The 13384-nt window shown below is 41.9% G+C and overlaps 3 protein-coding genes across 3 annotated transcripts in view; 1 reads left to right on the plus strand and 2 right to left on the minus strand.

The window, feature by feature from the left end:
• The window catches only part of LOC114461518 (zinc finger protein 2-like), a 35386-nt gene that overhangs the window by 14015 nt on the left and 7987 nt on the right, over positions 1-13384 (plus strand). The gene's annotated exons all lie outside the window — the stretch shown is intronic.
• Positions 391-3847, minus strand: LOC114461516 (zinc finger protein 62 homolog). Its single transcript, XM_028443656.1, has 2 exons — positions 3147-3847; positions 391-2701 (listed from the first exon to the last, which is right to left on the minus strand). The coding sequence occupies exons 1-2, from the start codon at positions 3550-3552 to the stop codon at positions 1104-1106; spliced, it is 2004 nt and encodes a 667-aa protein (XP_028299457.1). The 5' UTR covers positions 3553-3847; the 3' UTR covers positions 391-1103.
• On the minus strand, positions 7371-9626 carry LOC114461529 (zinc finger protein 28-like). Its single transcript, XM_028443676.1, has 2 exons — positions 9460-9626; positions 7371-9014 (listed from the first exon to the last, which is right to left on the minus strand). The coding sequence occupies exons 1-2, from the start codon at positions 9557-9559 to the stop codon at positions 7849-7851; spliced, it is 1266 nt and encodes a 421-aa protein (XP_028299477.1). The 5' UTR covers positions 9560-9626; the 3' UTR covers positions 7371-7848.

Genomic DNA, 13384 nt, shown 5'->3' on the forward strand with positions numbered 1-13384 from the left:
AAAAAAGGTTTATTATAAAACTAAGTAAAAAAAAGTACAAAGATGGAACAAAAATTAGTGACCGTCCGGCCGGACATTCGAAGGCAGAGTGACACACAGTTCTAACTCAACACGTATATTCCCCCTCAGTTCCCCTCCCTCCTCCCCCCAGGAGATAAAGAGGACAGGGTGGAGGTGATAGAGGAGGGAGAAAAGAGACAGTTTCTTCTTTGGGTCAAAACAACCAGTTCTGGTATCTGCTGGTTGTCATGGGAGTGGAGGTGTGTGCGTTTATGTGTTTGTGTGTGCAAATGGATGTGTATGGGGTGTGTATGTGTGACTATGTGAGTGTGTGTAAGCATGTGACTGTGTGATGCCTCCGTGTCTGAGAGATAAAATGTGTTTTGGAAAGCTGACCTCGAGAAGAGAGCAGAAAACATGAGACAGCAGAAATGAAAAGTCTCAACTTAAAGCCTATAAAAGAATAAGGTCTATGAGTAAATATGTTAATAAACAAAACTAACAATTTTGGCCCTGACACTCTACAGTAATGATGTCATCAGTCCTACCTCAACAGTGACTGTTGCTTGCAGAACGTGCACATGGCTGCTGCTTGGTTCAACTGTGTTTGACGTCGACTTTGTTGGGACTGCAATGATCCCATTAACAAATCATCTCTACAAAAGCAAGGAATTTCATAAATGCTTTACAAATACCGTGTGCATCTAAACTGACTGCTGTGGATTAATGACACTAAACGAGTCTGTTCCAGTCTGAGGAGAGCAGGATCCAAGAGGACAACAAACTGGAATCAGAACACATGGGGTTCAACTCCCTACAGTGTTCTTGCTAAAAGCCAAAATCTATGAAAACACAATAGTTATCACGACACATTTCACAACAAACCTAAATGTCCCTGACGTCCCACCTTCAAACACCTCATTTAAAAACGACTGAACCTCCCACTTTTCTATAGCTATACAAACTTCCTACAGACACTGACCTGGTTAACTACAAAACATCACCTCAAAAGCGTTTCTTCTCTCTAGTGTGAACTCATATGAATTAAATTATTTCTTGTGACATTAACATTTAGTAAACACATCACATCTAAAAGGTTTACCTCATGTGTGGGTTGATTTGTGGATCTTCAGTTCATAGTTTTTTCTAAAACCTTTACTACAAACATCACAGCTAAAGGGTTTCTCTTCTGTGTGGACCAACATGTGCAAATTCACGTCTGTCTTTCGTTTGAAACATTTACTACAAACATCGCATTGATATGGTCTCTCTTCTGTGTGGACCAACATGTGCCGTTTCAGGCTATCATTTAGTTTAAAGCATTTACTACAAACATCACATTGAATTGGTCTCTCTTCTGTGTGGACCAACATGTGCCGTTTCAGGGTATCCTTTAGTTTAAAGCATTTTTTACAAACATCACATCTATAGGGTCTCTCTTTTGTGTGCAATTTCATGTGCAATTTCAGAGACACATTATATCTAAAACATTTTCGACAAACTTTGCAGCTAAAGCGTTTCTCTTCTGTGTGGACTCTCCTGTGCACATTTAAGTTAGACTTGTGACTAAAACCTTTACTACAAACATCACATCTAAAAGGTTTCTCTCCTGTGTGGATTAATTTGTGGACCTTCAGGTCATACTTTTTTCTAAAACTTTTACCACAAAAATCACAGCGAAATGGTTTTTCTTCTTTGTGGACTTCCATGTGTGAATTCAAATGAGAAATGTGAATGAAACATTTTCTACAAATACTACATTGAAAGGGTTTCTCTCCTGTGTGGATTTCTATGTGTTTGTTCCGATGACTCTTCCGTGTAAAACGTGCACAACATATATCACAACTATAGGGTTTCTCTCCTGTGTGAACTATTAAGTGTTGGTTTAGAGTAGATTTTAGTTTAAAACATTTACTGCAAACATCACATCTGAATGGTTTATCTCCTGTTTGTCTCGCCTCTTTTGATTCTTCATTGAGTCTCACTTTCTTCTCACCAACACATGGAGTGGAACTCGATTCAGATCTAACGTTCTGGTTTGAGCAAATATGTTGAAATGAACTAATCTGTGTTTTTGTAGCTTTACGTCCCATTTCATTATTTTTACTGGAGTCTGACATTTTTCTTTTATTCCTGGTGAAGTCAAAGTCATTGGTTTCAACTTCAGACAGAGGATTCTGCCAACTATAACAGTCCCCATCATCATACGTGTTTCTATCTTCAGTGTGAGACGAGTCTGTCTCCGTTCCATCAGGACCTTGTAGAACTAAACTGCTATGATCTGGGTTCCTGGCTGCTTCTGGTCCTTTGCTGTTAATTCCCACACTTTGTCTTTTCATGAATTTATCTAAAGTGCAGCTTGAAGGTTCCTCCTTAATGTTGATTTGTGTTTGTTGTCTCCAGTGTAGCTGGGAGGCCTGAGGCTTCTCCTCTTCATCTTCACATTTAACAGGACAAGCAGCACTGTTTGTCTCCTGATGTCTACAAAGCTGGTTTCCCTCCTGACCTTCACTGAGCGTCTCTGGTTCCTCCTTTATGTGGAGACGCTCTGGGAGCAGCTGCTCCACATTCTTCCTCTCACTGAAAACACAATCAGTGACTGACGGCTGCTGGAGCTGTAATCTGTGCAGATGAACTTTGGGCATGAAGGCAGCCAGCACAAGTTTTACACTTTGATCCATATTTGGAACAGATTGGTAACCTGAAGGTAGACACAAAACACTAGATTACAAGAAAACTCACAATGTTTCTACTCATTTGACTTTAACAGGAAAATCCTAACTGTTGTTCAGTCTGTGTTTCATGTATTTGTGACTTATTTTATATTTAAAATTATGTATTATTGATTTTTTAATTTAATATCAATGTATTTTTACTGAAAATGTACTTGTTGTCAAATAGAAAAACTAAATATATACAAACTGAAACAACTATTTATCCTGTAATTTGTATTAATTTATTGTAGAACTGAAACATTTCCATTTCTTAACAATATAATAATAATAACCACTATGAGGTGACGTCATTATAAAGCAACTGTCAGTAGTTTGTCCAAAGGACAGCATTCATTTCTGTGACTCTGTGGGATTTGAACCAGTTTCCCTTCATTGTGTTGTTCTCTCTAACTTTCCAGTGAAAACACTTACCTAAGTGTTTACTGGTGTTATGGTGGAGACTCTTGTCAGGAAGGATCATTTTCATTTCACCATCCACTGGAACTTGTTGCATTCCATGTTCAGTCTTCATGGCTTGTAACGGAGTCTTTTCTTGCTCTGTTGCTCTGCATATTTCTATAGCTCTGTGTAACGTTAGACCTCTTTCCTGTAACAGTCTCTCTTTTAGGTGACAGTCTGTGATGCTAAACACAAGCTTATCTCTGAGCATGTCATTCTCACTCATTCCAAACTCACACTCTTTGCTTTTGTGTCGCAGCTCTGTTATGAATGTGTCTACTGATGTCCCTGCTGTCCTCTGATGGGACCAATATTGAAGTCGTTTAAACACTATATTTTTCTGTGGACTGCAGTCATCTTTAAAGGTTTGAAGCTCCATTTGCTCTCTCTTTTCCTCCTATCTTTCCTTTTCTTTCCAGTATGGTCTCGGTGGTGCTAGCTCCTCTGCTAGCTCGGTTAGCACTCTGCTCCAGCCTCTCTCTGTGTCTCTGAAACTCCGTCTTCTGACACCGTGTTGTGCTCTCTAACTTTACACTGGAGCTTTAGGTTCTATTATAGTGTGGTCTGACTACGACTGTAGCTGAATATCAACTATATTCACTGTTAAACTCACACACAAACACCGCAAATCAAGTGAAAGTTTTATCTTAAGCAAACTCACCTACTCCTTTCATTTCTTCTTCATCTATTGATTATTTGCGGCTACGCATCACGTTTGTGTTCACAGCGCCCCCTACTGTACATACGTCATTAATAAACTGTGATATTATCATGTGAGAGAGACCGACAGGGGTCAGTATAGAGCGACAAGGAGGAAAACTACCTAAACAAAACCAAAGAAGAAGAATCAGTGATTTCCGGTGTTTATATGTGAGTCTCGTTGATATTAAGATAGTTGATATTCAGCAACAATCATATGTCAGAATACTTTAAACTAAATGCTACCCTGAACGTGTGGGTCCACACAGAAGAGAAACCATTCAGCTGTGATGTTTGTAGTATAAGAGTCAGACAAACATGTATCCTGATCAAACACATAAGAAAGGAATTCCCTGCTCACAATAAAATTACACCTAAAGGAAAGGGAATTTGGAATTCAATAATTTTATAAAGTGAAAAAAAGCTTGGTTATAGATAAGTCAATTTCCCAATTTTACATTACATTTACCATGTAATGTATCAGTTTCCAAATTTACAGAAAAAACCAATAAATGCACATTTTGTGGTAATGATCCTGAAACGATTTTACATTTGTTTTACGACTATCTATCTTCATTATTGCTCTGGAATATGACAAATAACTTAGTCTACAACAGAACAAAAATATTTTTCATTATAATTTTTTTTAAAACAAGATTATGTCTTTATCTGTCATAATTAACCTCAATTATCTTGAGTTTTTAGAAGATAAAGACCAAGTCAAAAACCTCGGTGTTCTGATTGACTCAGATCTGACATTCAGCATCAGATCAAATCAAAAACATCTTCTACCACCTAAAGAACATCTCCAGAGTGAAAGGTTTAATGACTCAGAAAGATCAGGAGAAACTGGTCCATGCTTTTATCTCCAGCAGACTGGACTATTGTAATGGTCTTCATCAAACATCTACAGCTGGTTCAGAACGCTGCAGCTCAGGTCTGAACCAGAACAAAGAGGTCAGAGCACATTAGTCCAGTTTTAAAGTATTTACACTGGCTCCCAGTCAGCCTCAAAGGAGACTGTAAAGTTCTGCTGCTGGTTATAAATGTGTGAATGGGTTTGGTCCAGAATACATCAGTGAGATGTTAGTCAGGTATGAACCCAGCAGGTCTCTCAGATCTATGGACACAGGTCAGATAGTGGAGCCCAGAGCTCACAGTAACCATGGTGATGCTGCTTTTAGTTGTTATGCTGCAAAGAAGTGGAACAAACTGCAGCAGAGCTGAAGTCAGCATCACATGTGAACATTTTTAAATCAAAGTTAAAGGAACTTTTTTTTTCTACTGCATATGATTGAGAGAGAGATTTATGATCATGTTGATGATGTAATGTGTTTGTTGATGATTTTAATTGATTTTACTGATGATTTTAAATGTTCTTATTGATTTTAAACAATTGAATATTTTATCATGTAAAGCACATTGAGTTGCCTTGTGTATGAAATGCGCTATACAAATAAATTTACCTTGCCTTGCCTCATATTGATAGCAAAATTCCATAATCATAAATCTAAGTTCTCAAGATCCCTTTCAAATTTTAACTCTTTCTAAATAGAATGTAGTTAACATATGTCTACTTTAAACTGTGTAAAAGAACAAGAAAGGTGAGAGAACTGTGCTTTTGTACAATGGGTTATTTCCTGTAGTAGTGGCTATCCGTACGGTTACCGTATCAATATACCGACATTCTATTTGTTCACAGCGCCCTTATTTGGCCAGTTTAGGTCATGTGACTAAAACTAAACCTAACCCTAAAAATTGTTATGATATTGGGTTATAATAACCTAACCCCTAAAAGATTCTACATACTTGTACTTTAGGAACCGTACCAATAGCACCGGGGGTTGTCAGTACGGCAACCGTACAAATAGACACTTTATTTCCTGTACCTCCAAGTGACTGATACTGAAATGTAAGTATTTCTCTCATTTATGATATGGATAATGTTTCCCTGACTCTGTTTTTTTTACCTCATTATTTGTATTATTTTGTTAAATTGAAAGGTATTTATTTAGAATTTGTCAATAACATTTGTAAATGAAAAAAAACAAAAAAAAACGATCATGTCCGAACGAAGCATTAAAGTTTGAAAGTGTCTATTTGTACGTTTGCCGTATGGACAACTCCTGGTGCTATTGGTACGGTTACCAAAGTACAAGTATGTAGAGTTTTAATGTTAGGGCTAGGTTATAACCCAATATCGCAACAATTTTTAGGGTAAGGTTTAGTCTTAGTCACGTGACCTAAACTGGCCAAATATAGGCACTGCGTACGTATAGAATGTCAGTTTATTGATACGGCAACCGTACGGATAGCCACTGCCTTAAAGTTTGATTTCTGCCGTACACTTTGTTTACTTCTGTTCAGATGCAGGTGAATCTGAGCATGAGTTTTATGTAGACATTCTACTTGAATAATTCATTTAGATTTATCATTTTCAACCCAATTTGAATGACAAGGTAAATATGGGACAGCCCACTGTCAATGAAGGCAAACTGTAAACTAGTGAATGGTGAGTGTAATTATAATTTATTTTAAAGGGTACTGTGAGTGAATTTTAGCTTTATGGCTCAAAGCCCTCAAAGTAAACAACCTGAGCCATCAGAGGCACCTTTTTGTCTGGTCACACAGAGGTGTTGTGACGGAATCTGTGACCTGACAGAATGGTGGCTCTGCCTCTGTAGCTGCAGCCAGTTTCACCGGCTTTAAAAGGGTTAGAACACACCAGCCTGGAGACAATGATCACTGTAACATAGCACTAATGATCACTAACTCTATGAACAACACTCAAAACACGTGGCCTGGATAGAGCTGCAACTAATGATTATTTTCATCATCGGCTAATTGGTCAATAAATTAATCGATGAATCGGATTTTTTTTAAAAACTAAAGCATTTTTAATTTCAGCCTCTTCATTGGTCCCATAGTTAATGTAGTGGTAGGTAACCCTAAGGTAGACTTCATTTGTTACACGTGTCCATTTATCAGCAGTGAGAACATGTTTGTTTGTGTTCATTTCAGTTTTCACTTCCTAATATTTTCTCTCCATGAGCTTTGACCATAAATCGTACAACGCAACAAATCCATAATGAGATTTGTGGTCAAAGCTTTTAATAGTTGATTTTTTTTTTCGATTTAATTGCTTCATTGTTGCAGCCTTAGGCCCAGACCACCTCCCATTGAGTGCTGAGAACATGCGCTAACAAGCTAGCAAGTGTCCACATCTTCCTCTACTAGGGCCATGTCCTCAGATGCTTAAACATGCTTTACTGCAGGTGTTAATGTCTTAACGCTTGTGGTAATTAAGTGTTTTCAACATCTGGTCCAGTCTTGCAACATATAACTCTCGTACAATGACCTGCGTTTAGCGTTGCTTTATATTTTTAGGGTACAACAACACGACACATACAAAGTTTTTGCAGTCGTACTTTTGTTTTCAGTGAATAATTACAAAGAAAAAATGATCTACTGTAATCACAGACTGACCAACTCCAAAGCTTCTGCCAGAAATGTGTTTAATGTCAACAAATTAACTTACACAAAATGAAATTACACTTTATCTGAACACATGTATTTAAATAATAAATGACTACATTAACGAAAAACACACCATACAAAAGGAGTATTTTTCAAAATCAAATCAATCATTACAATATTTGCCATTATTGTTGCTTGTGTGTGGCATGTCATCAGCAGGTTTGCTTTTCAAATAAAAAGTTTGTGGCAAAAAATACGTACAAAAAGTTTCCCGCCAGTTTGAACTCTCATTAGTAAATTAAGGTCGTATTAGTGACTAAGATTTAATAAACTACAGTTGAAAAGTTTCTATCCTGTGTGAACTGTCATGTGTTTGTTCAGTTCGGGTTTAGATCGACAACATTTACTACAAACATCACATTCAAATGGTTTCTCTCCTGTGTGGGCTCTGAAGTGCAAGTTCAGGTCAACCTTTTGGCTGAAACACTTACTACAAAAATCACAGCAATACGGTTTCTCCCGTGTGAACTCCAGTGTGAGTTTTGAGTTCATCTTGTCGTGTGAAACATTTGCTACAAAAATCACAACTAAAGGCTTTTTCTCTCGTGTGAATTCTAATGTGTCTTTTGAGTTTATCTTTTCGTTGAAAACTTTTACTACAAACATCACATTGAAATGGTTTCTGTGTCCCGTGGATTCTCATGTGCCTGGTCAGGTCATTCTTTTGAGTAAAACATTTATTACAATCATGACATTCATGGGGTTTTGCTCCAGCGTGGAACCTCATATGGGATTGGAAGTTAGTCTTTCGGCTGAAACATTTGTTACAGACGTCACATACAAAGGGTTTCTCTCCTGTGTGGACTCTCAGGTGGATCTGCAGGTCGTTTCTTTGGCTATAAGATTTAAAACAAAAATCACATGCATAGGGTTTCTCTCCTGTGTGGATTTTCACGTGCCTGTTCAGTTTACCCTTTTTTTCAAAACACGAGCCACAAACGTTACAACTAAAGGGTTTCTCTCCTGTTAAAGCTACATCAAGTGTCATTGTCTGACCATCAACACATGAAGTGGAGTCAGACATCTTTTTCTTTTTCCTGGTGAAGTCAAAGTCATTGGTTTCAACTTCAGACAGAGGATTCTGCCAACTACCATCATCATCATCATCATCAGTGTTTCTATCTTCAGTGTGAGACGAGTCTGTCTCCGTTCCATCAGGACCTTGTAGAACTAAACTGCTATGATCTGGGTTCCTGGCTGCTTCTGGTCCTTTGCTGTTAATTCCCACACTTTGTCTTTTCATGAATTTATCTAAAGTGCAGCTTGAAGGTTCCTCCTTAATGTTGATTTGTGTTTGTTGTCTCCAGTGTAGCTGGGAGGCCTGAGGCTTCTCCTCTTCATCTTCACATTTAACAGGACAAGCAGCACTGTTTGTCTCCTGATGTCTACAAAGCTGGTTTCCCTCCTGACCTTCACTGAGCGTCTCTGGTTCCTCCTTTATGTGGAGACGCTCTGGGAGCAGCTGCTCCACATTCTTCCTCTCACTGAAAACACAATCAGTGACTGACGGCTGCTGGAGCTGTAATCTGTGCAGATGAACTTTGGGCATGAAGGCAGCCAGCACAAGTTTTACACTTTGATCCATATTTGGAACAGATTGGTAACCTGAAGGTAGACACAAAACACTAGATTACAAGAAAACTCACAATGTTTCTACTCATTTGATTTTAACAGGAAAATCCTAACTGTTGTTCAGTCTGTGTTTTATGTATTTTTTTACTTCTATTAAATTTATGATTATGTATTATTGATTTTTTAATTTAATATCAATGTATTTTTACTGAAAATGTACTTGTTGCCAAATAGAAAAACTAAATATATACAAACTGAAACAACTATTTATCCTGTAATTTGTATTAAATTATTGTAGAACTGAAACATTTCCATTTCTTAACAATATAATAATAATAACCACTATGAGGTGACGTCATCATAAAGCAACTGTCAGTAGTTTGTCCAAAGGACAGCATTCATTTCTGTGACTCTGTGGGATTTGAACCAGTTTCCCTTCATGTGTTGTTCTCTCTAACTTTCCAGTGAAAACACTTACCTAAGTGTTTACTGGTGTTATGGTGGAGACTCTTGTCAGGAAGGATCATTTTCATTTCACCATCCACTGGAACTTGTTGCATTCCATGTTCAGTCTTCATGGCTTGTAACGGAGTCTTTTCTTGCTCTGTTGCTCTGCATATTTCTATAGCTCTGTGTAACGTTAGACCTCTTCCTGTAACAGTCTCTCTTTTAGGTGACAGTCTGTGATGCTAAACACAAGCTTATCTCTGAGCATGTCATTCTCACTCATTCCAAACTCACACTCTTTGCTTTTGTGTCGCAGCTCTGTTATGAATGTGTCTACTGATGTCCCTGCTGTCCTCTGATGGGACCAATATTGAAGTCGTTTAAACACTATATTTTTCTGTGGACTGCAGTCATCTTTAAAGGTTTGAAGCTCCATTTGCTCTCTCTTTTCCTCCTATCTTTCCTTTTCTTTCCAGTATGGTCTCGGTGGTGCTAGCTCCTCTGCTAGCTCGGTTAGCACTCTGCTCCAGCCTCTCTCTGTGTCTCTGAAACTCCGTCTTCTGACACCGTGTTGTGCTCTCTAACTTTACACTGGAGCTTTAGGTTCTATTATAGTGTGGTCTGACTACGGCTGTAGCTGAATATCAACTATATTCACTGTTAAACTCACACACACGAGAACAGCTGATTTTTCTTCTTCTTTGGTTTTGTTTAGCGCTTAACAAACGTCTGTTAGTTCATTACCGCCACCTCCTGGTAGGGAGTGTCCAGCTAAAGTCTGAGGACTTTCAATTTATTTATTAGAAAACCATCAGATACAATAACTTTTTATCCTATGATTCATTACATACTGCAATACATTTTTTTTTTTTATCACACTTGTGAATAAAGTTCCTTTGTAGTATTTGGCAAACAAAGTCTCATCTGGGTCATTTCAACAAATTTTCAGGACATCCCACGCACTTCGGTCTCAAAATATTCACAATTTGTTTTCCAATTGTTCTGTGATTATTCAATAGTCAAAACGCTGTCGCTTCGGCACGCGTTGCTTCTCGAGCAGCTCTCTCAGGTCCAGAGCTCCCAGACATCAGCACAATAGCTGTAGTCTCAGGTCCAGCCTTGCCCTTGATGCCTTCGGGCTACTTGGAATGTTGGCCTTCCTCGCGGCGCTCTCACTCCGGTGACCGCCCCGCTCCGAGCTCTGCACAGGTCCAGAGCTCCACGGCCTTAGCACACTAGCTGTCACCCCAGGCTGCCCTTCCTCGGCACATCGGCCATCCTCCCGAGTGCTCACAACAGTGAACGGCCCGGCCAAAAGCTCCATATCACCGGTATCTGAGCCTCCAGACATCAGCGAGCCAGCTGCTGTCTTGGACCAATACAATAGCACGGCCATGGAAACCAAGACTCCTCCCAAGGAGGGAACGGGATGCTCTCAGGTTCGCCTTTGTCAGAGTGGGAAGTATATCTCAGTCAAAAACAAACACACGGTCTGCTCTGACTGTCTCAAACTGAAACACGCAGTGGAGGACGAATCCCCTGGCTCAGGTCGGCACTGCACAACGTTCAACGCATGCAGGCTGGCGTGTCTGATGTCCGCCCAGGACCCCTTTCTTCCTCCTCACGGCGCTTCTGTCGCAGCGAGCGAAGAGGACACCGTCCTTATGGACTCTGCTGCTGCCCATGGCTCCAGCTGGGGCTCCCAGCTGCCTACCACCTTTGTCACCTCTCGGGGGGAGGAGGTGGTTTCCATACCTGTCTCCTCTCTTTCCCAAGCCTGACACTGTGGAGCTGTGCAGACCGCGCTGCGCACACCTCATCATCCTGTGGCTCACCGTGGTGACGGACACCACCGGGTCCCGCTATGAGGTTAAAAAGCTTCCCACCTCCAAGGGCATGCAGAGACAGGTTCTCCACCTTTTCCTGGAGCTGGTGATAGAATCAGCGCATCCATGGGAGGACCGCCCTTTCAGTGGAAAGTCTCATGTTGCATGTGCCTCCACCCTTGACTGCAAGGCTATGGAAAGCCTCGGAAGGCTCAGAATGCCACGCCATCCTGCTCTGTCTCCCCTGAGACCCATGCTACCGGCCGGGGCAGACAGTTTTCACTCGGATCTGTCTGGCAGGACGTACGCTGCAGCTGCGCTCTTACTGAGAGGTCTGAATGTCCTCTCCCTCTTCACGACTTACCAGGCTGAATTGTGTGAGAATTTCGCTCAGTCTCAGGACCCAGCAACAATGGAGGAAAATTTCAGCCGTAGTAGGTGTGTGTCCGCACCCAGCGCTGCTCCATGCAGGCCACGGGAAACGTAATGGGCAACATGGTGCTTCAGGAATGAGCGCGTTGGCTCGACTTCACTAGCCTTTCTGACGCAGAAAAGAGCCACATCCTTGATGCGCCGGGTGGTCCCTAACGGGATATTCGGCCCCTCGGCGGAAGGCCTCAGCCCCCTCCAGGTTGGATGCTGCGGAGCTCCCGTTGCCACGCTGTCCCGGGAATGAGCGGTACTGCACGCTCCACCCGCCCTGTCCCAGAGCGGGTTCTACTCCAGGTATTATCTAGTCCCCAAACGAAAGGGGGTGGGCATTCCCCATATCCTGGATTTACGGGCTCTGAACAGGTTTCTCAAGAGATACAAGTTCTGGATGCTAATGCACGCCTCCCTTTTACGCCTGGTGCGTCAGGGAGATTGGTTCACGTCTGTCAACCTGAAGGATGCGTATTTTCATATTCCGATATATCCCCCTCACAGAAAGTACCTGAGGTTTGCTTTCTGGGGGATATGCTATGAATACCGTGTACTCCCCTTCGGCCTCTCACTGAGCCCGAGGGTGTTTGTGCGATGCACGGAGGCAGCATTGGCAACCTGTTTGGACGATTGGCTGCTTTTGGCACAATTAGAGTCGGAAGCCGCTGCACACACACGCGCATTCTGTTAAGTCACCTATTCTGGTACGTCACCTGTTTTTTTGGCACTGTCCCTACGCACAGTGCCTCTCATCGCGCACCTGTCGGCGCAGCAGGTGGAGACATTCAGGACATGCCTTGCGCTGTTTCGACCAGGCAAATCTGTTCAGCTCAGATTGTGTCTTCGGTTACTTGGGTTGAAGGCTTCGGCCATCCACGTCATCCACCTCAGCCACCTCCATATGAGGGAATTCCAGTTGTGGGTGGCCTCTAAGTCATGGTGCACGGAGGGTTCTGGTTACGCCGGAGTGCAGTGCAGCTCTGCGCTGCTTACGGACATTAGATTTCCTGATGCGCAGTGTCTCCATGGGGACCGTGACGTCCAGGAAAGTGATCTCCACAGATGCTGGGCTGAGGTGGAGTGGGTGGGGGCAGGTCAGTGAGGGGCTGCTAGACCTCAGACCTCTGAAGCTGTCACACAAATTATTTAGAGATTTGTGTGACAGATTTGTGTGGCGTTCCTCTGGCTGATCCACTTCCTCCCGTCTCTTGGGGGACAGCATGTACTGATGAGGACAAACAGTACCACGGTGGTAGCGTATATCAACCACCAGGGAAGTTTGCGCTCCCGTTGGCTGCTGCTGCTGGCACGCAGACTGATCCTGTGAAGTTGCGATTATCTCCTCCCTCTGAGAGCGACACACGTTCTTGGGGTCCTGAACGTAGGCGCGGACCTGCTTTGAACCACTGGGGGAAGCGAGCCTTAAGGTTGCTTCCCTGAAAGCTGTGTTGTTGCTTGCGCTTGCTTCATCTTTATGCGGGTTAGCGACATCAATGTGCTCTCGGTTTACCTGTCATGTGCTCAGCTCTTCCAGGGTGATGTGAGGATGATTTTGGAGCCCAAGCCGGCCTTTGTGCCGACGGTGGTGGACTCATCTCCCATTGACCTGCTGGCCTTCCTGCCTCACAGGATGAGAAGCAGCCTCTTTTGTTGTGTCCACGGACATACGTGGACATGAAGAGCAGCATCAGGAGGAGCAATAAGCTG

The sequence above is a fragment of the Gouania willdenowi genome, chromosome 4 (assembly GCF_900634775.1).
Source record: "Gouania willdenowi chromosome 4, fGouWil2.1, whole genome shotgun sequence".
In the NCBI taxonomy this organism is placed as follows: Eukaryota; Metazoa; Chordata; class Actinopteri; order Blenniiformes; family Gobiesocidae; genus Gouania; species Gouania willdenowi.